Raw genomic sequence first — 24,515 nt, 5'->3', positions numbered from 1 at the left:
GGGGGAAAACCTAGAGGGCATAGCAAATCAGTTTCCCTGGGGGTCTGTGTCTGTGTGCGAACGTGTGTCTGCCTTTTCTCATTTGCCGAAATAATGAATCTAGATTAAAAAAGAGCAGAGCGTTGGCAAGTCGGCGATTCTACCCTCTCCACACATACAGTTTCGTCCATCAACATAAAGGCTTACCAGACCAATATCCCTAAACAGCAATATTATAAAGGTTTAAGAAAACAAAATGGACCGGTTTAGACCCCAGCAAAAAATGCGTTGCTGTATATCAAAACTAATGTATTCTTTTTTTGTCAGGCTTTTAAAACAAATGCTGCCGTCTCACCGGGTATTGCTAAGAGCATTCCACGTAAAATATGGGACCCGGTTCGTCACAGAAAACAAATATTCCACGGCGTTTGTGTTCGGCGAGTGCCGAATGCGCGGCTCGCGTTTAGCAATAAAGGGCAACCGAAAGAAACTATTGTTACTAAAGGTGCGAGTACCGTAATGCATTTAAACAGGCTGCGAACATAGTCTATTAAATGAGCCTCAACGTTATTAATGAGAATTCGATTGTACAGAGAATGACGCAAACGAGGATAATGGGTGCCTGCGGCACCGTCTGGTACATTTAACGCACCGTGAAAAATGTTATACAGTCGTATTGGGTAGGGAAGATGACTCCTATAGTACGTTCATAGGTTACAATACGGTTTCGATTTTACAGGCAACGTTTACGTTTGACATCTTCATACTGCTGTTCAGAGAAGGCAGGGTGGTGGGGCTGAGGGGGCCAGAGCACCGAGCTGGCACTGCCGAGATTCCTCGTTCCAAATCCAGGCACTCTCTGAGGTTCTTTCGGTAAAGTCACGTAGGTAAAAATAGTAATAAAATAATAAAAGAAAATAACTATTAAATCACGACGTTTCGGAGGCAACACAAGTCTCCATCTTCAGGTGGGACCGTCACAGCCAAATTTACCTTATCAAATTTGGCTGTGACAGACGGAGACTTGTGTTGCTTCCGAAACGTCGTGATTTAATTGAGTTATTTTCATTTATTATTATTTTTACCTACGTGACTTTACCGAAAGAACCTAAGAGTATGAATCCTTGCAGTCACGAAAGCTTCAAATCTAGAACCAAATCCAGGCAGTTGGTGGGAGACTGTTAAGGGTAGATTTTGGAAGTTGAGTGTCGACCGTGCACCAGTTGCGTGATCTTGACGAGGATATAAAGCATGGGGGGGGGGGGGCAGCATCAACGGCTTTGGCCACGACAACTTGATCTTGGGTAAAACTTGGAAAGATGTATCGGGGGTGAGTCGCATAAGGCCTGGTTGTTTGAGAAACCCTGTCTTAATGTGTTCCCTAACTCTGTGCAGTTTTTTCTTCTTCTTCTTCTTTAATTTTCAGACTTTATTACAATTGTTATCGATGTCATGTTAAGCCGGGAAAGGCAGTAAGGCGGTTCTTGCAGGAGAGTGCAGCAACCCATCATGTTAGAGAATGGCCCACATATCCTCCCCCACCCCATCCAAGCTCTGCCGTTCACGACATATTAAAGTGTTATCGGACATTTAATGAGTTTATGTTTTGACAACCCAACAACATTACAGACAATACAGGCTGCAGCAGTCACGTAGCCTCTTATTCGGTGGAGTTTAACTGTGGTATAATTAGTTCATTACAATCTTGATTTCAAGCTTTTGTGAATGCAGGAATCCATACTCTTGGGTTCTTTCGGTAAAGTCACGTAGGTAGAAAAATAAAATAGATCACGACGTTTCAGGCGAAACACAAGCGTCCGTCATCTGCTGCTGATGCAGACTGTTTTAAAACAATCTGCATCAGCAGCAGACCATGCTTTCCCTGTTTTAAAACAGTCTGCATCAGCAGCAGACCAAGCTTTCCCACCTGATGATGGACGCTTGTGTAGCGCCCGAAACGTCGTGATCTATTTTATTTTATACCTACGTGACTTTACCGAAAGAACCAAAGAGTATAGTTCATTACATATTGACTTGTGGTTTATTTTCTGGTAGTTGCCACATTGCAGTTGTTCATAAACTTGACTAAGTCATAAGCAAGTTTAGTTTTTGCATGTTGAATGCCATGCTTATCAACACAGGCTCTACAATTAAAACAAGTATACAAATATAGTACACAATATTTATACCAGGCAAACTGTTTTGCAACAGAAGCATTACCTAAGGATTATTGTGAACTGAAAGTATATATTTACATCAAGTGACTAAAACTTGACAATACCCATTGTTCAAATCCACATTTATTGTTAAAGTGGACACCTTGTCTTCTGAACACTTTTCAGTGTTGACGGACACATTCCTATAAAAATAAGGCAAAATATATGACGTAATTATAAGTCAGGAACACATAGACCAAGGCTCTGACCGTAATTCCCAGTTTCTAAGAATGTATCCTCAAACTTAAGATGACAAAATATTGTCTCAGAGTTGAGTTTCAATATGATCCTCAGTCCCAGTCTCCTGGAACAGTTTCAACCAAACCGAGTTGGAGATTCAAATCTGGTCTGGAACCAAGTCCTAAGACACTTCTCTGAAGCCGACGAGAGAGGCGGGTGCAAGTATGACGATTTGCCTAAAAGTCGCCGTCGTCCTTGATGCCACCACTACTTTTATCTGGCACTGCGAGCGAGCGACGGAGCCTGGTACGTCTCGAGGCGCTCCCGCACCAGCTCTCGCGACAGCAGCTTCAGCTCCATGGTGTCGAGGGCCTCGTGCAGTTCTCCGGTGGCGCGCACCGCCACGTTGCCATCATTCGCCTGAGGCGGGGGAGCGCGCGTCGGGTCAGGAGCCCCACTCAACGCAATCGCACGCTCGTGTGTGCGCAAACAAAAAGACAAAGATCGCCCGTATAGACTATTGTGGCACGGCACACCTCTGAAGGCTGGGCAGCACAGCACACTAGGGGATGCTTGGCCAGCACCACGCCCAGCCACCTTTGTCTCCCTCGTGGCAATTACACACCGCACCAGGTGTTCATTTAAGGCCGAGTCGACCTCTGGGAGGCCCAGGACCAGTTCAGTTCATCGTCACTGGTGTTGGCCACTAGCGGCAATCGAACTCGGGTCGCCAGGTTCGTAGTGGTGCACGCTAACCACGACACGCTACATAGTGTCAACACAAAGATCTCCCTTATAGCCTTAACAGACTGTTGAGGCAAGTGCTGTTAGTGAGCACCTATGAAGGTCGGCATTGCACACGAGGGGGTGGGTGGCCAGCACCACGCCTGACCGCTTTTGTCTCCCGAGTGGTGATGTTTTAACACACCACACTAGGTACCCATTTGAGGCTGAGTCGACCGAGGGGAGGCCCGGAACCAGTTCAGATAATCGTCAATGGTGTTGGCTGTGAGCGGGAATTGACCTCGAGTGGCCAGGTGAGTAACGCTCCACGCTACTCGCTACACTACCGCTCCCCAGTGCACAGACATACACACACACCCACTCTCACCAGCTGTAAGCAGGCGAGCATGTAGCGGCACGCCTCGAAGGGTTCCTGGTCTCTCACGATGTCTGCGAAGCGCATGGTTTGGCTGTTGCGCTCAAACGTGCCGATCACGCGGTCGCAGTACAAGCCGATGTCGCACGACCCGCGATCGTCCTATGCCCAACACCGGCGGAAGGAAAAAAATATCATCATTGTTATTGCCCATGATGTATCCACTGATGGGTGGATGATGGCCTTACAATAGTATAACCACCTCTTACGGTCTGACGATGCAACAGTTTATATAGTACCTGCACACGCTCCCATACGTTCTCTTGGGCGTGTTTCCACCTTTGACTGTTACTCCATCGTTCGTCTTGACCACCAGCCATTACTTCCTGCCCAAGCCCCATTTAATTTTCTTCGGTCAATATGCCTTTAACTTGCATACCTTTTCTTATAACGTGTTCCTGTTTGTCTATAAATGTAATCATAAGCATGCACTTCTCCATGCTTCTTTACACGCTCTTCCGCTTTTGTATAATTTTCCTTGCGAATGTTCACGTATCCGATGCATATGTCAAAGCATAGGTCCTATTTTAGGTAAAATGGAATGTTAGTTTTCAGTATTAAGTTCAGCTTTCCAAAACTGCTCCTAACCCGCTCTCGTCCATCCATTATTTTGATGCCGGTTTGCCTTCCATAACTGCCCGAGGTATTTTTTAGTTGTGTCCCTCTCACAAATATCCTCAATTAATTATCTTCAACAAAAGTTATTGATTTCCACCCAATTGTACTCCCAGCATTGTGTTGTTACGAGGTCACTCTTGCAAACACAGACAGCAGTGTAATATCACCCCATGTGACAGAATGAGGTTCTGGAAGATGTCACTGAACCACAACCGTATTTTGCGGATGAGAACATGGGATTTTCCCCCCTCCCACCCCCCGTATTTTCAAGAAAAATGTCTGAGCAGAGCGCTTGAAAGTAGACTCTATCTTGTTTCGAACTAGTACCCCTATCTCAAGAGGGGCCCTTGCCTATAAACATCTGGCAGTTTACCAGCACTGTTCAGGCAAGCCCGACTCTTAAGCAAACAATTGTGCAACTGCTCTCAGCGACAAGCCGTGAATAACCATTTTAGTTGCATGCAACCAAGTTACGCAACTGATGATTATTATTAAGGTGTGGACCCGGCTTTATGATCGTCCTCACCTGCATCTGTAGCGTGGGCATTATCATCGCATCCCAATCTCGGATTCTCCGTGACAGAGCTGTGTCCTGTGCATAGCCTGCCGAGGCAGCCATGTACATTTCCTAAACGCACGCATGGATACAGTACAAACATAAATGTATATAGGGTGGTGATGTGGCCGAATGATAGCATGTTCTACCGCTTGTTGCAGTTATTGGGAAATTGCTAAATGGGAAAAGCAATCTCAACATAGTCACTTAATTAATATGTTTTTGTTTAACCATCTATGCCTTGGGTTTAACACCTGTGCTGTACTTACCACATTACGTATCACTAGCTCCTCGTACTTCAGCTGTTCTTCATTTCCTATGAAATATAATACAGAAATTAAATAAACATGAATAACACACACACACAAACACTTGCAATTATGCGTTCGGCTATGTGCTGTCACGTGGCAAAATTTTTTTTTTTTAACTCTCACATCAAGCATTGCACCATCTTGTGGCAGAGAACAGCACTGGGAGATGCCTTCACAGAACCACTTCTAAAATCACCTCAATAGGCCTCTTTATACACACTAGGAGAACATATTAATACCATGTTGCATGAAAATCACTTCACATACGTCCATTGCGAAACTTGAGAATCTGGTATAATCATGGGGTAACTGAAATCTAGATTCAAACCCAGGTAAACAATGGTAACAAAAACTATAAGCACAGGTATGGCATTCTTTACAGCCGAGCCAGCGTTGGAAATTCCACATTGTTATGCCTGAGGACATGTTCCTGCAATTGTAGCCCCATGGAGCTTTCAGTTGAATGTTACGAGATTAATAATCCTTTCAGAACTATTGCAGAGCAGTGCAGCTATTTGTGTCAGAGAATGGCACACAGAAGCGGATATCGCCGAGCTAATTATGAGATCCCTTCAAGCGAACTCTGATCCAAACAGCAATTTCTCAACTGCTCACCATGCTAGTTAAGAGTAATGTTCATCACATAACGGTCAAAAATATTTTAATGCTCAAATCTAGATTTTATCCAAATTGAATTTGACGTTTTTTTGTGCAGTTATTGGTGACCCGGCTGATGCCACCAACTCATTACACTTGAGATTTCATTTTGATGAATGGCGGTGGCCTGGGTTCAAACCTGAAGATTTTAGCGGTGTCAGCTCACCACAACACTGGCGACTTCTGAGGCACCCAGCCAGCTCAAAGTGGAACTCATTTTATTGACCATGGAGGAAGTTCTCATTCAAACAAACACAAGCTTTGAACTCGCAACCTTCCAATTTTGAGTCAAATGCAATGACCACTCTACCACCTGGCCGAATGAAACAAAAATTAGCACCAAGTAAATATCACTATTAATCTATATCCCTGCTCACTTCACAAGGATATCATAATACTGATAGAGGCGGTCCCAGCACATAACGCAATCATCCACTTGTGCGTTATCTTTACTTTACTTTTTTTTTTAAATGCCTTTTGGAAATGTGACAACACAGAGATTGCAAGCGGACTGATTTGGCAATTAAACGTGAAAGGGCAAAGTGTCAAAGGAGCTTGTGGCAGCAAACATACACTGGAAATTCCACATTTCTATGGTATAGATCACTGTATCCAAAAGACAACTGTTTGTGTGCTGTGTTACAAATTTGTATAATATAAAACCTCGGCTATCCAAACTAATAAGGTGGCGTGTCTTGGTCCAGTTAACTGAAAAGTGCAACTAGCTGCAAAATCGATGTAATAAAACAAACCTTGTGTGTATACATATTAATGGTATAAAATGTGCAGTGTGCATTCGTTGTGCACTTGTGATGTTAGCCATGGCCGGACGCTGAACTTGGGACAAGCAGGTTTGTAGCACAGTGCGCTAACCACTACGCTCTCGTTAACCGATGCACAGTATTGTATGTGCATTAGTTCTGGCCAAATCTCACAATACCTAGCCAAGAATTGAGATGCGATTCTTAGAATCGATCACGATTATTCACGAGATTGTGGGTTGTGGACCCGTATTTTAAGTTTACCACAGGATGTGACGTTGCACTCAAGTGTAGTCGAATATAATCCATTCATTGTACCCGCACATTTGTGAGCGAATTACCAATTTGCAGGGGAACGACGTCGCCTATGACATCATGGGGTGTGGTGTTAAAGTCATCCGCGTCACCGTAATCATCTGTGAAAGGCAAATTTTATAACGTGCAGTTCATCATCTTCATCGTTATCTCAGCACGAGCATCACCATCAAGTTCAAATACATTTTGGGCTGCAAGGTGACCAGGAGATTGCAGCACAGTAATGTATTCTTGAATTCATCTGTACAAAATTTGTATCCTGCATATACAGGTTAAAGATTCATTAATAGAATTGGCTAATACTCGCAATGTGACACCCTCCTGAATAGAGAATTCTTGAATCAGTGAGGCTTTTCTGGATACAATCATCAGCCATGGTCAATCCACGTTTTCGCCCCCTCAGAGCAGAGGTCGCAACGGGGTACCCGATACCCGTACCCTACCCGATACCCGACTACCCGTACCGGTACGGGTAGCCGTTTGCGACCCTGGTGCGGCCGGGTACGGGTAGGCTGTGAGTCACTGGTGAGTCACCGTTTGTCACTCATTTCGGGTAGGGTACGGGTAGGGAACGGGTACCCGTACCCGGCCGGGTATGGGTACCTGTTTGCGACCCTGGTGCGGCCGGGTACGGGTAAGGAATCAAAACCCGTTTGCGACCTCTGGAGAGAGGTCGGGTGAGGACATGGTAGTCTGGGTGAACCCGAGAAGGCACGTGACCGGGATGAGGTCGTAACGAGGGCCAAAGAGGAGGTGAGAGGGACACGTGACGTGGGCCCAGAGTCTCCGAGAAGGATCTGGAAGGGGGCGTGGCCAAGGGCGGAGCCTGGCCTCGCCGCAGCCCATAAAGGCCGAGCCCCGAGAGCGATCTTGGCTGTTCGTCTCTGGGATACGGAATCCGCCGGCGACTTCTTCGGTCTTCATGCACGGCATCGTGGTCCAGGCAGGGTGTTTAGCTCAGAGGTCGCAACCGGGTACCCGATACCCGTACCCTACCCGATACCCGGCTACCCGTACCCGGCCGGGTACCCGTTTGCGACCCTGGTGCGACCGGGTACGGGTAGGCCGTGAGTCACTGGTGAGTCACTGTTTGTCACTCATTTCCCAACGTCTTGTCTCTTCTCACAATTCAAGTTCCTAGAATCAACCCACCCGCGCCTGCAACATGGCTTCTTCCCAGAGGTCGCAATCAGGTACCCGATACCCGTACCCTACCCGTACCCGGCCGGGTACGGGTAGGGAACGGGTACGGCCGTGTACGGGTACCCGTTTGTGACCCTGGTGCGGCCGGGTACTGGTAAGGAATCAAAACCCGTTTGCGACCTCTGGTTTAGCTGACCTGGTCCGAATATATATAGTTATCCCGTTGAGTGGTGACGTAGCTAACCGTGGTGGTCACCACCCTAAGTCACATTATCCCGTCGAGTGGTTATGTAGTTACGCGTGGTGGTTACCACCCTATACCGATATCCCGTCGAGTGGCTATGTAGTTAACCCGTTGTATTAAGAATAAACATGTTGCCTCCAAGTTCGAGTGTGCACCTCTGCGGAACCCACAACAGGTGCATCAACCATAAAAATAAGCGCCGTCTGATTTACTGTGGAAATTAAAGATGCTGTGACATTATTTGACCAAGTCTCAGCTATGTGTGCCGGCGTCCATGTTTACATTTGCCAAATTTTTAAAAGCGCTCGCAAAATTCTTAATTGGAAACACATAATAACTGTCATACTTCTTTCGCATCGTACGTAGCCAACCGTGCTAATCAGGTGCGGCCCTACCGCAACAGAATTGCAGGAGCCTCCTGAAAAGGTCTCGAGACTCATTGAGTCTTTTTCAGGGTAAACATATGTAATAATAATGTATCAATATAATTGGATAAACAAATTATATTATTGTTACCATTACTATTATCCCATGCCGGGTGTGTGTTGGGCCGAGTGCATGCTGGTACCAAGGCCGTCTGGTAGATCTTGGAAATCAGGATCTCGCCCTATCTCTCGGACGCCAGGGATTGATTCTGCCCCAGCACCCTGTCCCTGGTTGCCACCATCTCCGCCGCCACCAATATCATCGCCATCATCACCGTTGTCCGGAAGAGTGATGTCCTGTGCGTGGGGCTTCCCAGCCAGGAGCTACCAGATTCAACCGACAACACAAGGGAGGTTAATATACGGCGGCGTTCAATGGACAGCACTCTGCACACGATTGTTAACCAATTACCACATTTATTGGATTATAAGTAGCTCCAGAAAGTAAGGCGCATCCTGAACTTTTGCTTTAAAGTTGCACCCCCAGGATACAAGGTTCTACATAAACCTCGCGCAACTAACCAGCGGGGTGGTGGCTTAGCGGTCGTTTACAATGCTCACTTGAAAATTAAAGAGCTCCATCTACCAATGGCTCAGGCCACATTCGAGGTCCAGTCCGTATCCCTTACTACTAACGAGTGCTTTTCCATCATTTCCATCTATCGCCCTCCAGACGGCAGCATCAACACCTTCGTAAATGAGCTTTCGGAATTCCTATATCTGATTCCTAACCCATCTCAGAGGCTCGTGCTTACAGTTGACTTTAATTGCCCCGGCAATACCCCAGCCTCCATCGATAGTCACCTTGAGTCAACTTTGGCCTGCCATAACCTGGTCATCACAAACTCAGGCCCCACCAGAGCTTCGTCAACAAACGTTGAGAGCATGCTCGACCTGGTTCTGGAACCTAACCAGCACCGACGCATCACTGCACTGGAAGTTTTCCAAACTGGTTACTCCGACCACCGCCTCATACTTTCTTCCCTCCAATTTCCCAAGCCAATCACCATCAAATTCACCCGCAACTTGCGTAATTTCAAGGGTATCACATTTCCTGCTTTTCGTCACCTCCTTGCAAACTCGCTTTCAATGTTATCCCCATCATCGGATCCAACCGTCTGCTCTCTCCAACTAGAAGCTGACATGAGGGCGGCGCTGGACAAACTAGCTCCATTAAAATCACGAACCGCTAGGCAGTCTTCTCACGACACTCACTGGCTCTCAAGAGATGCCATCATTGCTAAGCGAACCAGAAGGCACCTTGAACGTATCGCACGTCCGGACAAGGACGGAGTTACAATAGTCAAGGCGAGACCCAACTATGCAACATGCCAAAGTGTTGGCAATTTCAGTAGAGATGAGAGGACGTATGTGTCTAAGAGCCTTCAGGTGAAAGTTACATGAGCTGATGATATGGTTGGTTTGACGGTCGAAGGATAAAGTTGAATCTAGGATGACACCGAGGTAGCTGAAGTGGTCGGTGAACTTGATGCTGTGACCGAAGATGTGTATGTGTGTGGGGAGTGCTGCTGAATTGAGACGTTGCTTGGTACCTAACATGATGGCCACTGACTTTTTCGGATTAAGGGCTAGGTTGTGTGCAGTGAACCATTGTTGCACGGCAGTGGTACATTCCGAGAGCCTCTCGAATCTAGATGCATTGCTAGAATCGATGGCGGTGAATAGAATCGTGTCATCCGTGTATGAGTGATGCTTAACACCGAAGCTTGCGATGAGCCGGCCGATCGGGGAAGTGTAGGCTGTGAAGAGCAGGGGACCTAGTACAGAGCCCTGGGGAACCCCGCATAATGCTGTTGTTTCAGGCGATGTGGACATGCCCACCCTGACTGAAAATTGCTGGTCAGAAAGGTACGAAGCTATCCACTTGAGTGCTGAGCCGCATATACCGAAGTCGGATTTCAGGAGGGAAGTAAGGAGCGAATGGTTGATGGTGTCGAAGGCTGACGAAATGTCCAGACTTACAAGTGCAACAGTTGAGCCGGAATCAACGATCGTTAAAATGTCATCGAGCACCCTAGTGAGTGCTGTTTCTGTGGAATAGTTCTGACGGTAAGCTGACTGGAAGTAGCAGTAGTTTGCGGAGGAGGTGACGTGTGGTTGTAGCTGGGCGAGGGCTAGTCGTTCAAGGAGTTTAGAGAGGTTCGAGAGGTTAGTGATGGGACGATAACTAGATGCGTCATCCGGATCTAGTTTTGGTTTCTTTAACAGATTTGAGGTTGGACGGAAAACACCCCGAAGAGAAGGAGGCATTTGCGATGTTCCTGATCATGATGGCGAGTTCCGGAGCACATTGCTTGAACAAGGAACCTGGGAGCACGTCGAGTGGAGATAACTTCAAATGAAGTGATTCAATTAAAGCGAAAACGTCTTTTGTAGACACAGGCTTTAGCATAGTTAGAAGAGTGTCTGGGTTAGTGCTTACAATTTTAGGTACCATGAGCGGGGTACAATGGTGCAATGTGTCAGTAGACGTTGCACGAGTTTGCGACGGCGATTAGCTTGTTGTTGAAGTAAGTATTAAAAGAGGTGGCAAGTTTCAGTGAGGCAAGGGGATCGCTAAGGTGAGGGACCATAGTGCTACCAGGATGGAGAATATCTTTGAGGGTTTTCCATAGAATGCGCGGGTTTCCGGTTGCTTTTTTGATGCGTTCCTCAATGTGGGAGGAACGTGATACAAGGATCAGTTTGTTAGTTTTCCTGCAGGCGACTCTGTAAGCAAGTCGATCAGCAGGTAGACCCTCCGCTGGCAACCTAAAGAAGCTTCAAAGATTTACACTATGAGATCTCTTTTACCAGTGGCAAAATATAATGGTAGGTTTTTACCCTTTTAACTGGTACAAAACTGACACCTTTATTAGTCATTGCAAACATGATGCCTTGAATAAAGGTGTCAGTTTTGTACCAGTTAAAAGGGTAAAAACCTACCATTAAGCTTCAAAGACTACAAAATAACCTAGCACGCGTCATCATTGCCCACACTCATCCCCGCCTCGACTCACTAGCTCGTCTCCGCGCTCTCAACTGGCTCCCCATTGCCAGTAGGGTCACATACAAGACCGCCTGCCTCTGCCACAATGCCTTCATATCCGCCTGCCCGCCGTATTTTTTTCATTATTGACAACTTGCAGCTCAGCACACGGCAGATGCCTGCGCAGCGCGACTCACGACCTCCTCTCAATACCAAGATCCAGGATGGTCATGTCTACGCTCCGCTTCTCGGTGGCAGCCCCAACAGTCTGGAACGATATCCCTCTGCACATTCGCAGCATCACCTCAATCGCCTCCTTCAAGAGACACTTAAAAACTCACCTTTACAATCATGCTTTTGAGCGACTCTGAGCTTGGCTCCGCGCCTCTGAGTTGCGGCCACTACGTCTGCAAATTTGCGCGTGTTACAAATTGTACTATTATTATTATTATTAACCTACAGCCTATATATGAACCCACAGCCTGAACAAGAACCCATGGCCTCAATATGAACCCATAGCCCCGAAACGAACTCACACAACTTCAACAATGACCCACAGTATCAATGTCAAGACAAGACTAAACCACAGCCTGGACAATGACCCACAGCCTCAAAACTAACCCACAAAGCCTCAACACTAACCCACAGCCACTTTGACTTCGACTTGACAACCTAAGAAAAGCCCTGGCCTTGTTATATACCAACCACTACTTTTGTTGATGAGCACCACGACTGGGTGTTGAACTCAGGCTCCTGGTATAGCAGCAAAGTGTGTGAACCACACGTGGGCAAAAGCATAAGGACACATGCGCTCGTGCATGCGTAGATCACAGAGGTTGAGGCATCACGCATAAAAGCACGGAGGCTTTTGAGAAGACTGTCGCGGCGTCACTTACCAGTTTCTTTTGAATCTTAAGCTGTGTGGACATTGCCTTCCGCATGTTCGTCCAATACAATTCTTCCAGTTCTGTGGGTGGATCATGCACCGAATAATGGAATGTAACATGTACCTGGACAGGCCTTTATATCAATCCACTGCTGGATGAGGGCCACTCCATGCCATATGGGTCATGGGGATTATGTGACCATACCTCACTTCATTTGTCGGTGCGGGTTGGAGAAGCATTATAGAAATGATAGTGCTCCTATCATACATATGTCATCATCATAATTCGCCATGATCTACCCACCCACTGCTAGTTGAAAGTCACCACCACCATTCACTTACGGATGTACCTCAACATTTGATAAGCATTTAAAAATTCACCACCCCACAACCAGCGATTCTAAGAATTGTCACAATTTTGGGTTGCGATTCGATTCAAAGAATCTACTTTTTTTTCTTGTGTTTATCTTATAGTTTGTATTGCTTGACTTTTTATTCTGGAGTTTGTTTTTTTTTTAAAGAAAAAAAAACGCCGTCCATGTACATGAGCAATCATACAATGACATTTTTCCTGCATTTTGATCCTGTGGCCGAGATCTGAGGCATCCCCTGATGTGATCACTCTGACGTGACGTAACGTTAACTCTGCTCGCTCAAGTACTTTTGGAATAGAAGTTTCTTCAACTCTTGATTTAACCGAGATGATCACGCGATCAAGAAAAGATCAGTGATCAAACCAAAAATGTTGAATGAATTCTAGATTTGAAGCTTTCGTGACTGCAAGGAATCATATTCTTAGGTTTTTTTCGGTAAAGTCACGTAGGTAAAACATCAAAATTAATGAAAATAAAATAAAATGTTGTTGAATGAGCGAACAGTATATTACCTGAGAAACTCAGAAGTGAGGTCTTTTTCCACAGAGGAGCAGCCATAGCTTTGTCTGACAAAATAAAACGTGAAACAAAAAAAAACATTAGGACTGTGACAATTATACGTTTAGCTTGTAACTGTGATGATGAAGGACCATTGCCATATATGTTACCCACCTATGAAAGATAGTGAATGGCGATTACTTCACTTACATGCCTTGGTGAACCAGTCACTGAAGCGCATGAGTTCTACTGCCCGCTTTCTCTTCTGCTTGGTGGCTTTCGGGTCCAATCCAGGTGGAAGTGAGAAGGTTCGCCCTGATAGTGATTGCCATCATCATCATCGCAGCAGCAACAGCAGCAGCAGCAGCATCATCATCATCAAAGCAGCAGAACCAGAATCATCAACATCCCTATCAGAAGCATCAAAATCGTAAGCAGCAACATCATTGACCAACAGCACCAACTTTATTTTCATAATTATTTTCAACTTAATCGCCATTATCAGCAGCATATCATCATTATTATCCTCACCATCATAATCACAACCACCTCCAGTCATCCCCACCATCGTCACCTCCTCACAATCACCGTGGTTCTGGTTTCAATGTGCATGCCTCACCTTTTACGAAGGGCTTCTCTGGTGGCCCCTCAGCAAATATATCCATGTTCCGCCAAGGGTCAACTGCCTAACACAATGCACGCACATTGATTGATATATAATTACTTTACATATATCAATATCATTACATAATATTTTTTCCGCCTGAGGACGACCGCTTGTGTTGCGATCGAAACGTCATGATTTATTTAATTTTATACCTACGTGACTTTACCGAAAGAACCAAAGAGTATGGATTCCTGCAGTCACGAAAGCTTCAAATCAAGATTGATATATCATTACCATCATTTGGTTTTATGGACTCAATTGGGCAGCGAAATTGCCGAGCAATCGATCGTTCGCTACTTGTTGCAGAGGTTCATGATTCGAGCCCATGGCCACCCTGGTTAATTACTGGAGGTGTATGAACCATATATATGTACCGTCTGCTTCACAGCGGATGTTAAATATCCCGTGAAGTAATTTGGGGAAAGAGTAGGACACGTGCTGATGTCACAGTCCTAATTTCGAAAATAAATGAATTGTGTAAATGATATTCTTGCGTCTTTTGGGAAAGTCACGTCGATAGGGTCAAAGAAAATAATCAAAAATAACAGAAAACTATGATGTTTCTATCGCAACGCAAGTGGTCGTCTTCAGGAAAAGGGAGGTTAGCTTCCAAGGGAAACTGTTCATAAGGGTTTGAAATGGCCATATTTTCTTTGAACCTATCTACGTGACTTTACCGAAAGACCCAAGAATATGAATTCCTGCAGTCACGAAAGCTTTAAGTCGAGATTTAATTGGGTAAAACCAAAGAGTAACATCGCCTCTACTGGCAGATTATACCCGTCTGCATAGGGGCCTTCGTGAGAGACTTGTGCTATAATGACACAAATACCAAATGTACTTATCACTATAACATGTTTCTCCCTCTTAAAAAAAAGGAAACGGGACAGGACCTATCGTCGTGGTGGCCTTTAGCCAGCGGCAGAAACTCCACATTCTCATGGGAAGGCTATTTTCAGAACCACAAGTAATGAGTTACCTGTGGTTTTGTTGGGGGTGCTTTCTCTTCTAATTCTCTGATTGGTCTCTCTCTCAGCATGTAACCCTTGTCTTCAGGCCTGACCTAGATAACAAAAGACAAAGATCAAAGCTCAACAATCGAACAGCATCCAAAGCAATGCTAGCTTGCTGTTAACTGCGTCTCCACGCGGTGCGGAAGTGTCACGTGCCAGGCAGTCCCAGTTTAGCACCATATTGCACGGTCACTACCATAGATTTATGTGTTTCAGAAATCATCTTCTTAGGTTCTTTCGGTAAAGTCACGTAGAAAGTAAAATACTTTCTACGTGACTTTACCGAAAGAACCTAAGAAGATGATTCCTTGCAGTCACGAAAGCTTCAAATCTAGAATTAATTTCAGAAATCACTTAGAATTTTTGGTGGTTTCACTGTGCTTTTCTAAATTTTTTCATATAAACAAGTAATGCACATTTGTACAAGATATGCAATAACAATAACATTAAGAGCTGTAAATGAGCTAAATGTGGTCTTCACGATAATAATCAGTACTGTTACGAAATCGGTCATACTGTTATTTTTAGAGCACACGCATTCATGTCACACACACACTGGTAAAGGGGGCGCGCACATATAGTGAAAGCTCATACCTGTTGTCTGTCGATCACCTCAACGGCCGCGGGGGCATCTATTGGATCAAGTTCTTCAAGTGGTGGCAAGTCATCCATGTCGTCTAAACAGAGAGAGCATTGGGTGTGCATGCGCACACATCGTTTATCCACTGCTGGATGAAGGTCTCCTCACAACATCACGGAGGTTATCTTCTTGGGTACTTTCGTATTTATGTCTGTTTTAAGTGTCATTTCCCCTTCGTTGTTTTTAAATTACCACGTCTGGGTGGCTATTACACTTACCATGTTCATCTGCATCAGCCAGAGGCAGGAAACCCGCGTTGTTGTCATCGTCACCACCTCCGTTTCCCGCGTTACCGCCGATGGCGTTTTGCAAAGCCGAGAATTCGTCATCTACAGAAAAGATACCAAAACAATTAAAAATCCTTTCACAGGTTTGTGTAACGTCAATGGATTTGTAATCACTTGGGGTTTGTGTATTTCATTTTTTTAAGGATCTGTAGCTTTGAACGGAACACTAATCAATCCACCAGTCAGTACGTTATTCAACCACTTCGTAAAAATGTACCTTTCAATGTCTTAAGGAAGACACAATCTCCAAAAAAACAACTTCGTGCTACTTTACAAAACTCATTATGCACCATCTTACAGAACTGTGACCAACCCATGAACAATAATTCAGTACTCTTTGGTTCTTTCGGTAAAGTCACGTAGGTATAAAATAAAATAAATCATGATGTTTCGGGCGCAACACAAGCGTCCGTCATCAGGTCAAGGCTTTCACAACAGCGCCATACATTTTAAATGTTGTGGCTTTGCTCTCCAACACACCGGTGTGCTGTACTAGTAACGAATTGGCATGTTTTCTTTACATGACAAACCTTACTAATTGGCCATGTTGGGTGGTGGCGGGTTTAACGACACATTTATATTTATGCGATCTAACCCAAAAAAAGACCTGTATTAACAGCGCCATGTTTCACAAACATATAGCCTTCAATAGTTTCACAGAAAGGAGCAATAGTGATTCTGTGTAATCCAAATGGAGTAGTTTGCAGGTAATTTTTCTAATTTTGGAAAATTTGATTATAACACCAGCATACAATGACCTACTGGTATTCGAATTTCAGTGTGCAGTAGATGGTGTATACTTTTTTCAGTTAATACACCTGCAGTAATAACCAGGGTGGCCTGTCGGATTCGAACCGCGAACCTTTGCAACATGAGCCGAATGCGCTACCGCTGGGCCACGTCACTGCACAAACACACGGGGAGCTCAATTTAATTCTGAAAGACGCTCTGGAAAAGCCCAGTCTCGATTTAAAGCTTTCGTTACTGCAGGGATTCATCTTCTTGGTTCTTTCGGTAAAGTCACGTAGAAGGGAAGTAATAAAATAATAAAAATAAAACATAATAAAAAATAATTCTCATGACGTTTCGGCCACAACGCAAGCAGCCGTCCTCAGGTGAAGACCAGGTCCTCAGGTAAAGACCAGGTCTGTTGGGGAGACAGACCTGGTCTTCACCTGAGGACGGCTGCTTGCGTTGTGGCCAGGTCTGTCTCCCCGACACACCTGGTCTTCACCTGAGGACGGCTGCTTGCGTTGTGGCCGAAACGTCGTGAGAATTATTTTTTATTATGTTTTATTTTTATTATTTGATTACTTCCCTTCTAAGTGAATTTACCGAAAGAACCAGGAAGATGAAGCCCACAGTTGTGTATGATTAAAACTTCAGAGAAGAAACGCTCAACACGCAGTTCTGCCAGGTAAACCGCACTCGGGCAGGCGTACAAGAGACTGCTTATCCTCGCCACTGCCTGCTTGCCGCACCTATGGCATCCTGACAGCGGAGCGCGTTGATGGCCGTGTTGGCGATCGTGGTGCCGTCCACAGAAGAGAGGCCGCTCAGCTCCAGCATGAAGGCTCCCGTGTGGTGCGGCGTGCTCGTGTTCACGCGGAAGTCCTTGCGGCTGGCCAGCAGCTCCCCCTTCTGGCTGCATGCAGAGACGCGGCGTTGGCACGCGGTGGTGGTGGCAGAGACATTCGGAACGCAAGCACAAGCGTGTGGGCACGTGGGATCGTGGGGGCACACAAACACGAGCAAATGTGTGCAATTTAATTTGTACAGCATCTAACTAAATGGAACCGTATCTCAAAATGACTCGCAAGAGTAAAGGTAATGTGAGTTAAGGGAATCTCAGCAATATATTGATGTAAACATTAGCTGGAAAATTACTAAGTTTTTAAAAACGAAATAGTTAAAACTTGAACAGGTTTAAGAGAACTTACAAATATAGGGAGCATATAAACAGGTACAGCTACACTGACAGCCCACCACATGGGGTATAAGATGCACTTTTTCCCCGTTTAAAAAACAAAAAATATTATAATCTGGTGGTAGCTGTGTGTCTGGGTGACCAAATTGATGTAACTTTTTTGACAGAGTAGAAATTTTAGGTGCATCTTACTTTCCAGACAATCTTATAATCTGGAGAATACGGTATACGCTATATATTTTAATTGCTGTTAAGCTATCAGTATTACGAACGCAATTCGCTCGCTTGTAATCCAAGTGTGGCCCTCCTGGTTGGGTTAAGTGAAGCTTTTGCCACACACTTGAAAATGCATCTTCAGGAGCCCAGTAGTGCATGGTGAAAGCTTCAAAGAGGCAATGCTCAACAACGCCGGCACGACGCAGGTACCTGTAGAGAGGGGTTCCCCGTCGCTCGACCTCATCCGTTGGGATCAGGCACATGGGCATGAGGGGCATGATGCTTGTGTGCTGCAGGAGAACACGCGTAACACTTTTGAAGAAGAAGAAGCAAGAAAACAAATTCTTCCCGTCACCAACTCGCCCGCAATTACCCCGATCTCATCAGATCTCGGAGGGCTAAGCAAGTTGGAGTCGGGAAGGCGTTGGGTTGGGCGACGCCATGCAGAACACAGGTGTGTAGTCATAAAGATGCAGTGGGCCATGTAAATTTAAATGAAATGGTGACGTGCGTTCCCTACCAGCATGCTCTGCGGGTTCTTATGCAAGTTGATGTTTGACGACGACTGAATATCATCCAGGCTCAAGAACTGGAAAAAAACAAACCCAGTCAAGGCTGAAGTCACATGGTAAAACACTAGACTTCCACATCAGAAAACTACACATGCGTTATAGTTTAGTTTCTCCCATAGGAAGATGCGTCTTTGCACACTTAGTGTAAGACTAAAAGAACACCAGAGAAATATTAAACTATCACAAACACAACTGTCGGCAGTGGCAGAACATGCATGCCAACAGGGACACTCAATTGATTTTGACAACGTGGAAGTGTTGTGTAAAACTAGTTACTACTGGCAAAGACTAATTAGAGAATCGATTGAAATTGAGAGAAACAGAAATAACTTTAATCGCTCAGACAGCTACAGGCTTAGTGCGGCCTGGAAGCGTATTATTAAATAAGATACATTACAATTCCTTATAAGGGAAACAAACATTAACTGATTACTAATGTAGCATAATCACAATAAAACACATTCCAAATGATTACTAATCTACAACTCGCATCGTAACAATAGCCTGATTACTAATCTAGTATATAATTACAATCACTCCCCCCTTGAATCTTTGCACCTGATGAGTTAATGAGTTAATGATGACGTCACCCTGCTGCTGCTCTATATAAGAACGGGAGACACAGCAGAGCCTCACCATTCTGGCGAATTGCCCGATGATGCTGGATGCAATTACCAGCGAAACGTCGTACTCAAATTGTAAATGTTGTGGCTTCAACACACCGGTGGGCTAAAGCAGTGAACTATTTGTCTTTTGTCAACGAGACACATTTTTTCTGATTGGCCGTGTCGGGTGGTGGAGGGTTACGACACATTTATAAATAACGCGATCTAAACCCAAAAACGTTGATTATGAATAACATTGGTCGCGAAAGCCTACGTGTTAAACTTTGTTCCATTTCCTTTGTCAAAGCCATGTTTCTGATACATCATATCATAGCAGGTAATACACGCTGATGTGCACGCTGGGAATAACTTTGAGACAGGAAGAGGAACACATACATGAGTTAGATAACATACGCAAATTAGAGACATAATAACTACTAAGAAAAATAAGTAGGCTTGTGCAGTATGCGGCATTAGAAAGGACGATTGCCAGTGGTCGAGAATAACGACGTAACAGCAGCTAAAGGAAGGAACACGCCGGACAGAATTTCCAATGCAGAGACGGAGTGATGAAATCAGCTCAAGTGTAGGTGCTAGATGGAGTGTTGCGTCGCCAAACTATGGGACATGGCCATGGATTGGGCAGGCCTTCAATTGGGATGGAATGATTATGACTGTTGATGACTTACAAATCTTACGTCTGGTCATGATCCACAAACCCTGCATCCAAAACGTTGCACTCTGCACTCGAGTTGTGCGACTGGTTTAACCACAGGTGTTTGGAACACAGATTCAAACCAAGATTCTCAGTGATGCTGGCCGAGTTCTCTGCAGTAGTATTATCCACATGAGACACCCGGCTACCCCGACACTTTGAGATTGGCCATTGAATTAAACTGGGGAGGGCTTAGACAACAAAAAAGCAAGGCACCTACTTCCTCCTCGTTTTGCTGGTAAGCGAAAGAGGTGTCGCTGTCCACGCCCTCCTGCCCAACGTTGGTTATCTTCTGGGTTCGTCTGCGACAGAATGGCAGGACACATGACTACCGGGCCTGATGCTCTATATGAGGCAAAATCCCGGCAAGCCGGACTAACAGGGCAGGACCCAGTCCAGTTTGCTGAAAATTGAATGAGCTGCAAATGCATTTAAAATGTAATTTAAAAAATACAATGCAGTGTACTGCAGATGTTTACGTGAAATAAATACATCAGTGTGTAGGGTGGATGCGTTTCACAAACAAAACACTGCTCAATTTGTACTTACTTTTTGTCTGAAATCATATCCAGTGTCTGGTAAACCAGGGAGTACAAATACTCCACCTGTACACACATACGCACCAAGGTTTATGGGCTTCGGTAACAAAGGCTAATTGGAACATCTATTAAGGTTGCTTTAGGAGCACCTACTTAGGTACATATAGTTGCGGCTGGAGTTGAGATAATTACTCATTACAAACATAAAGAGTCAAACGAAGGGTGTAACGTTTGAGTTAAGGACACGACACAAGGTGCCGTGCTCCCAGAGAGCCAAATACAGCATTCGCTTATAGAGTGTTGCAAATTAATTACAGAGTACATGTCACACACATTTCAAACACGCATTGTCCCACACAACATACCACACACAGCGTTTCCACACAATACCGTGGTATCACACACACAAACACAAAAGTGCCATACACAGGGTGTGTGTGTGTGTGTGTTTGTCGTACACGGTGTCACGTACCTTCTTGCTGTAGACGCACGCCGAGCCCTGGATAAGCAGTGCGGCCTCGGCGAAGTTCATTGTCGTCTTTCCGCCATCGAACGAGATGACGATACTTTCCAGCTGAAGTCAGAGAGCAGCACGAAACACACACACACACACAACACATCATCACTCTTCATTCAACCACTACCCGACTATTTACAGCAGCGTGTCAAAAAGCAAACGCGTATGTCTGAAAGAAATTTCGGCCAGCACGAATATCTGCTGACATCCCTGAGCCGGTGGTGGAAATTACACGTTCCCGTGGTAAGAGCCAGTCTTCGCACAGGATGAGTGCTCATTTACAACAAAGCTGCTGTACTTTATCACACCCCCTGCTAGAGAAATGTTTGTCGCATGGCAGTCACACCGATATTTTTGTCAAAGCTGGAATTTTACCAAGTACATGAACACATTTCACGTGATGGTTTGTCTTGGTTAATGGGTTGAAACCGTCAAATGGCTACATTCTAAAACCATATTTAATCAATGGTGGCTACACGGAACGAAACCCAAGATCTGAGCGGTGCCGGCTCAATGCTCTTACCCCCCCGAGCTACCCAACTGCTACATTTTAACGACCCCTCAGGAGGTGACACCCTACCCAGGATCTGAACTTGTGACTTCTGTGAGTTGTGCACTATCTGGCCAGATTTACAATAAATCTGAAGTGAAATAATAATGGCATCTTCAAGATAATTATACGTGCTTATTCCTGGCCAAACAATTCCTGAAGAGCGACAGAAAAATATTAAAAGTTGTTTTTAGCTCTACCCTCACTGTTATTTATTATGTAATATCACTTAACTTGCAATCGTCAAATTACTAGGATGTTGACAATGCTGATGACATCAAAATCATGTTAATAATGACAATACTCCTGCTTAGAACCATGACCTTGATGCTTGTAATGGCAAGATTGACAAAGATGATGATTAGGACAGCAACCATGATAACGAAGGTATTGTTGATAGTGATGACAAGAACAAATATGATTACGATGATCTTTTAACATCATCAGGGCGTTAAAATGAATGGCAACGCTGTTGCTGCTAAGCATGATGATGACAAGAATGGCCATGATCTTGAAAATGAAGTCACAAAAGAAATAATCAGACCATGTCTCCATATATCTGTCCTTCCATATAATGTTTTTTACACTAGCCTTGTGTATACAAGGCCTTTTGGGTGTGCATAATTGCAGGATTGCTTCAATGCAAGCAAACTTTGGACAGGTTTCAATATACAGTAGTGTCTCATCAGAAGGTCGGCTCTAAACCGATGCTTAACTGCCAGATGCTTTTAGGGAGGGATCCTCTCTTTAAGTTACGGGTCCTAGTTTGATATAAAAAAAAAAAACTAGATAATACATGACACAAAAATATCATTAGTGCGATTATTTTGTGTTATGTTGAAAATCAAGGTGACGAGGATAGCCAACGGGATGACAATCACGATTACGAAGGCGACAAAGATGACCACCGAGATGATGATAAACCACGATCTTGAGAAACAGGCCGATGATGTCAATAACGACGAAAACAATCAATACGACGACGAAGTCAACGGTTACAATCTCGCTCTACGCAGCAGCAAATATGTCCATAGCGCGGACCGTGACGAGGGTGACAACGGCGAGGACGTCAACCCATTTCGCCCGCACCTCCTCGAGGTATTCCTCCAGGTGTGCCGCCACGTCCACCTCCCAGTTGCGCGTCAGGTCCCGCAGGGGGTTGAGGAGGTGGAAGAACCTCTGCTCCGGCTCCTCCATCTGTGGGTCCGATCAGGGGAACAGATGGGCAGCGAGGGATGGGATGGAGCAATTCACAACCCTCCGTCCTTCCACTGTCAAGGTTTTGATTTATGAATCTACGGAGTCGACAAGCGATGATAATATATGGCGCCTGCAAATGGCGTCATGTATAATATCTATGTAACGTGTACAAGCCCCCGTGTCAATCCACTGCTGAATGAGGGCCTCTCCACCCAATGCAAGTTGTGAGGGGGTTTCGATTTAAAGCTTTCGTGACTGCAGGCATTCATATTCCTGGTTCTTTCGGTAAAGTCACGTAGAAGGGAAATAATACAAATTCTCACGACGTTTCGGCCACAACGTAAGCAGCCGTCCTCAGGTGAAGAACAGAGCTGTCGGAAAGACAGCGTCTTAATGAACACTGCTAAGCTTGGCAGCGTATTTTAAGCTGGGTGGGGGGTTATTTTGACCATACTTCACCCACGCGCTCATTGGTGTGGGTCGGAGAAGACAGGGAGCCATGGGATTGGGGCGCATAGAAGTACAGCACAATGGATTTTGCTGCACTACCCTCTCTGCTGCCCACAAAGTAGTCCAGCAGCCACTGCCTGTAGCACCTGTTGTGGATGGTGCTAACCATACAAGTAATAGCCAGGCTCAAAAACCTGCTTAGCTTTTGATTTGGCCATATGCGTAACGCATCATAAAGGCAATATATAGAGTACAGCACTATAATGCACCAATTTAAATTGCAGGCCACAGTCATTGATCAGATATTGCGAATCTCACAATTCGCAATATCTGATCATTCACAGAAATGTAACATTACGTAATTCTTACCTCACTCGCCCAGTTGTAAATACAGTTGTAATCACAACTGTATTTACAACGTAAGTTATATTACAATACTACAGCACGGTATACTCTTATTTACCAGCATCATATATGAATGCCGCGAATACTGTTGGAGTATTATAACATTAAAAACTAAACAGTTACCAGAACCACATTATATACATTGCATATATATCGCCATCATCCCACAACATCCGTGAGGTAAAACATACTTTTTAAACATACATATAATCAAAAGCGACGTATTCAAACGTGTCGGGACTGCCAACTGGTGCTTAATTCTCACCACGAAAATGTTTGTGTGGATAACCTCGTCAGAAAGTATGTTTGTGTTGATAACCTCGTCAGAAAGTAAAATGTTTGTGTTGATAACCTCGTCAGAAAGTAAAATGTTTGTGTTGATAACCTCGTCAGAAAGTAAAATGTTTGTGTTGATAACCTCGTCAGAAAGTAAAATGTTTGTGTTGATAACCTCGTCAGAAAGTATGTTTGTGTTGATAACCTCGTCAGAAAGTAAAATGTTTGTGTTGATAACCTCGTCAGAAAGTAAAATGTTTGTGTTGATAACCTCGTCAGAAAGTAAAATGTTTGTGTTGATAACCTCGTCAGAAAGTAAAATGTTTGTGTTGATAACCTCGTCAGAATGTTAAATGTTTGTTCCACCTTAGCGCCGTCCACTCCTCGTCTTGACTTTTCCCGCCTTTTTTTATAGCTGCCCGCGGACCGCGCCTGCAGATGAACTTAAGACCGCCGGATAAAATGCTTTTTTGGCTTCAATTAGTACACCGAAATGATCGTAATTGTAAACGTAAAAATATTAGAATTATTAACACACACACACCCCTGCCACTATTAATATCTTATAAATAAATATTAAGGTGCGGAATTCAGTTTTGACAGGCACCGTAAAGGGGTCCTTACA

At 44.7% G+C, this 24,515-nt stretch overlaps 1 protein-coding gene and 1 long non-coding RNA gene across 2 annotated transcripts in view; one reads left to right on the top strand and one right to left on the bottom strand.

Annotated features, from left to right (window-relative positions):
• The window catches only part of LOC144942307 (uncharacterized), a 549,184-nt gene that overhangs the window by 1,019 nt on the left and 523,650 nt on the right, over positions 1 to 24,515 (top strand). The window lies entirely within an intron of this gene.
• NCAPH2 (non-SMC condensin II complex subunit H2) lies at positions 2,305 to 24,285 on the bottom strand. Its single transcript, XM_078869389.1, has 21 exons — positions 24,257 to 24,285; positions 22,649 to 22,756; positions 20,965 to 21,066; positions 20,503 to 20,558; positions 20,174 to 20,255; positions 18,582 to 18,650; positions 18,272 to 18,351; positions 17,400 to 17,563; positions 15,850 to 15,960; positions 15,586 to 15,668; positions 14,958 to 15,041; positions 13,931 to 13,997; positions 13,522 to 13,626; positions 13,326 to 13,379; positions 12,450 to 12,520; positions 8,708 to 8,888; positions 6,779 to 6,853; positions 4,978 to 5,024; positions 4,679 to 4,780; positions 3,487 to 3,636; positions 2,305 to 2,795 (listed from the first exon to the last, which is right to left on the bottom strand). The coding sequence occupies exons 2-21, from the start codon at positions 22,754 to 22,756 to the stop codon at positions 2,649 to 2,651; spliced, it is 1,938 nt and encodes a 645-aa protein (XP_078725515.1). The 5' UTR covers positions 24,257 to 24,285; the 3' UTR covers positions 2,305 to 2,648.

This window comes from Lampetra fluviatilis, chromosome 27, assembly GCF_964198595.1.
Source record: "Lampetra fluviatilis chromosome 27, kcLamFluv1.1, whole genome shotgun sequence".
Lineage (NCBI taxonomy): Eukaryota > Metazoa > Chordata > Hyperoartia > Petromyzontiformes > Petromyzontidae > Lampetra > Lampetra fluviatilis.
This window is presented reverse-complemented; position numbering and strand designations above follow the sequence as displayed.

Excerpts from the sequence above, each read along its gene's own strand:
- NCAPH2 (XM_078869389.1), bottom strand. The coding sequence starts at position 22,756 with ATGGAGGAGCCGGAGCAGAGGTTCTTCCACCTCCTCAACCCCCTGCGG. Across the intron at positions 21,067-22,648 it reads TGGAGGAATACCTCGAGGAG|CTGGAAAGTATCGTCATCTC; the intron begins GTGCGGGCGAAA and ends CTCTGACTTCAG. Across the intron at positions 12,521-13,325 it reads CTCACTTCTGAGTTTCTCAG|AACTGGAAGAATTGTATTGG; the intron begins GTAATATACTGT and ends ATCCACCCACAG.